We start from the raw sequence: 3,744 nt of genomic DNA, 5'->3' as shown, positions 1-3,744 counted from the left end.
TTCCCCAACCTTAATTTGAATTTTGGAGAAATAGTTTCCTCTTTTGGCATTTACATGCTTGTATTTGTGATGCAGGCACTTTAGTATCTTATTATGCAGCTTCTTATGTTCAAGTGAAACTCATCTGATTATAGATGTCATTCAATAGGTGGTTTTCGGGTGACAGGAAGAATCTCTACTCTGTGTTCTTTGTTGGATCCCATCAGTGGAGAGTTAACAGTTGAAACATCAGCAGTTCCCGTTTCCTCCATCGACATACACTTGCTCCGTGTAGAGTCAATTCTAATGGGAGAGAAAATTGTGACGGAAACTTCTTTGATTCAGACCACACAGGCATGATATGTTCCCTATCTTGCCAAAGTACTTTGACTTTTACAATGTTTTGGATTTAAACTTCTGTTTTTTCTCTGGTGTTTGTCAGATAGCGGATGGAGATGTCTGTCGAAATCTGACTTTGCCTATCTACGTTATCCTCCCTCGCCTTTTGACTTGTCCAAGTGTCTTTGCTGGGTGAGTTGCAAACTTCTCCTGACTCTTGTTTTTATCTTGTATTTTTGGATCTGCATGAAAATGGAAGACACTGGTACTTATCTTTAAAAGGGGATTATAGTGATGTTAAAAAAATTTACATAGTGGCTCAATGAGTTAGATGCATAAGCACTTCATTGACATTTTAATTTACGAAAGGACATGAATTCCATCTTGGCTGGTAAAATCTGCCTATTGGTTCTATGACTTCACATGCTCTATTTGTAGTTTTAAATTTTCCTCAAGCATCCTCTTTCATTCTATCTTAAAGGGTTTGATTCTGCCAATGGAAAGGAAATTTTAGTAATTCATGTAGGGGGAGAATTGTTTGATACAAGATGGGAAAGCTATGCAAACCCCACTGAGAATTTTTTTTCTCTTCAAATTGAAACAAAAAGTCTCTTTAAACTCAAATCCAGCGTCTGCTAAAAATATTACAATTGTATCTTTTTTTGCAAGCTATTCTTGTGAACTCTTGCCCCCCCCTAGCAGTATCACTGCTTTATGATTAGGTTTGCTCACACATCTGATTGTTCTTAAATGCTAGCGTTTTATGCCTTGTGGTTATTGTCAGTCTTTTTTTTTTAAAATCTCTTTGCAGTCCATTTTCAATCGAGTTCAAAGTGTCCATAGTCATCAGCTTTCAGTCAGAACTGCCCAAATTGCATAAAAAATCTGATCCAAGAACTCCAAGACTTTGGGTAAGCATTTCTCTGAATTTCATTGTAGAGGAAACCTATTTGTTTGCATCTAAACTGTCTTTTCAAATTTCAGCTGGCAGTGGAAACTTTACCGCTTGAACTTGTCCGAACAAGATGAGGTGATCGGAAAGACAATATTTGGATAACTTTGTGTATAAAACGTCAGAATACAGTAGTATTTTTTATTACATATTTATATCTGCTATTATATCTGTTGCCTACCCGTATGTGATTGGTGCACTCAACACAGGCATGCAAGGGCCAAAGATTTGTAAGATATTATGATGCATTTTCAATCCTCCGAATTCAAATCGTCTTCATGTTAGCATATTGATAATTTTAATGATGCAGAAGGTTTAACATGCCTCTGCTAAGCACTCAATCCATCGTTTGGTTATTTTTAAAAAATAAATCTAACTGAACTTTTTCTAAACATTTGTTTTTTTTTTTTGTGATATATTTTTTTATTGTAAAATTGATTTTTTTAAATTTAATTTTTACATAATTTTCACGATGCAATTAAGTCATGAAATTCAAGTCAATCAAATATGTTTTATTTTTTAAAAAAGCAAAATTGAAGTGTTTTTAAGTATCTTGTTTATTTTAAATTGATATTCATATATATTTAGTTTTAGTTTTGGTTTTTGGTTTCTTTTTATATGTTTTTTTTTTTTTTAAATCCAAGCCATTATTATCGGTCTTTCAATTTATTGGATTTAAGGATACTGTAAATTTTTTTCTTCTAAAATCTTCACATTTTTCTTTGTTTGAAAAATGAATTGGTATTGCTTATAGCGAAACAAGAGTAAAAGGACTTGTATCTTAACTAGCAGGCCAACCCCTTCAACATAATAATTCAACTGCTAGTCTGACCATTTTCAAAACTTGCCGAGGTTAGTAACTCTAATGAATATACTGTGATAAAAAAAAAAAAAAAAAGCTAGAAGAAGAAGTATTGGGCAAGAAAAAGTGATCGATGCAAGCAATATATATAGATATAAAGAAGCATTTTAAGATTATAGGCAAGTGATTTCATGATGATAGACGTTCTTCTACAACTAATAATTCAAGTAAGCTTTGTTGTCATACAGCCAGCAAACCATGCGCGCGCTTGCGCTTGCATGAAAATTAAAATTACCTACTCGACAGTGCTTCCATTAATTTCCAAATGATAGTGAGGTGCTATTAATGGTGGCTAAACAAGTACTTCCGGCAAATGCCATTTCATTTACAGCCCATCTGACGTCAGAAACCGGCACCGGAAATTGATAGAAGCTCGCAACTCTTTCACCATCGATCGGAAACCAATCCTAGAAATAATGACGAGTGTGACCTACATTTGACCCCTTAATTTCCACCATCAAACCATACCCAAAGTGTTCATAAAACATGGGTTTTACTAACGCCATTAACAGACATGTGAAAGAAGTAGAATTTGATATGCAAGCATCGCTTGTTCCCTCGTTGCTTAACAAGCAGAGAATGAGAATCATCGAGTCTTAGGCTACAGAACCGATAATAACTCTCCTCATTGACCCTTTTTTTTTATCCACAGCATGAGCATTTCTAAAGAGTCCATAAAGCAGCTAAGAGAACTAACTTACAATCCAGCACACTATTGCGTTCACTGTCCAAGACTAGCTTATATATAGTCAAAACATCAAGAACATCATGTACAAGATTAATGCAATTAAGAGCATAATATGTTTTAGACTGTGAAATTCAAACATGGGGACGGCAACAAAAATCCCCGGAGATATAACAAATGCGGCATGAAACGAAAAACAAAATTTAACAAGCCTAACATATTACACTTTATCAAGCCAACGTAGATTGTAAAATTTCCGTGCAAGCCTGCTGTACTGTCAAATTTTCTTCATTATCAGAAAATTCTTCTGCTTGTCAATGTGTATTGCTGTCGATGTTCATGGACTTGGGGGCAAATTGAAAGCATTCACCATTTGTGTTAAGAAAGAAAGCAAGTAGATTGGTGCAGTTGGTTAATGAGATGAGAAAAGTCATGTCAGGCCAACGGAAATTGGATAACACCCCTGAACTATTTGGTGAGACCAAAGATTGGTTTCTCTGTATCTTAACTCCTTCCTTAATTTGAAGCCTGTCAGGTTAATTTGAAGCTCACTGTTAACCATAAATTTTGCAGTAGAGAAAACGTAAAAGGCAAGACGGCAATTTTTTGTTTTTTGGTAAACTGGTATGCCTTTTTCTTCATTGTGCAGAACTGGTCACATTATAAGATATTTATAGGCACGAAAGTCTTGATTGCTAGAGCTTTGTATCAAGGAAATTTTCTCCATATATAATTAAAGATCCCTCAACTTTAGGGACCTGCACTGACATTTCTGCGGATATAATTTCTGCATTTAAGTTAATTGGTTTAAATTATAGGTAAAATTGCAAGAAAATCAAAGTTTTACAGTAAAAATTCACAGCTAAGAACATTTTTTAAAGAAGCGCCAAACTCTGAAGACTAATTTGATCAAAATTAGGGGTGGAA

The 3,744-nt window shown here is 34.5% G+C and overlaps 1 protein-coding gene across 2 annotated transcripts in view; it reads left to right on the top strand.

The window, feature by feature from the left end:
• Positions 1 to 1,603, top strand: part of LOC105133344 (Vacuolar protein sorting-associated protein 26) — a 3,429-nt gene extending 1,826 nt beyond the window's left edge. For both annotated transcript variants that reach the window (XM_011037299.1, XM_011037300.1), the window contains exons 8-11: positions 149 to 333; positions 422 to 510; positions 1,130 to 1,229; positions 1,303 to 1,603. In XM_011037299.1, coding sequence (XP_011035601.1) covers positions 149 to 333; positions 422 to 510; positions 1,130 to 1,229; positions 1,303 to 1,347 — 419 coding nt within the window. In that variant the 3' untranslated portion in view covers positions 1,348 to 1,603. The remainder of the gene's footprint in view (positions 1 to 148; positions 334 to 421; positions 511 to 1,129; positions 1,230 to 1,302) is intronic.
• Positions 1,604 to 3,744: the final 2,141 nt, after the last annotated feature.

Source organism: Populus euphratica, unplaced genomic scaffold (assembly GCF_000495115.2).
Source record: "Populus euphratica unplaced genomic scaffold, PopEup_1.0 scaffold114.1, whole genome shotgun sequence".
Lineage (NCBI taxonomy): Eukaryota > Viridiplantae > Streptophyta > Magnoliopsida > Malpighiales > Salicaceae > Populus > Populus euphratica.
The sequence above is the reverse complement of the archived record's forward strand: the minus strand, read 5'-3'. Positions and strand labels throughout refer to the sequence as shown.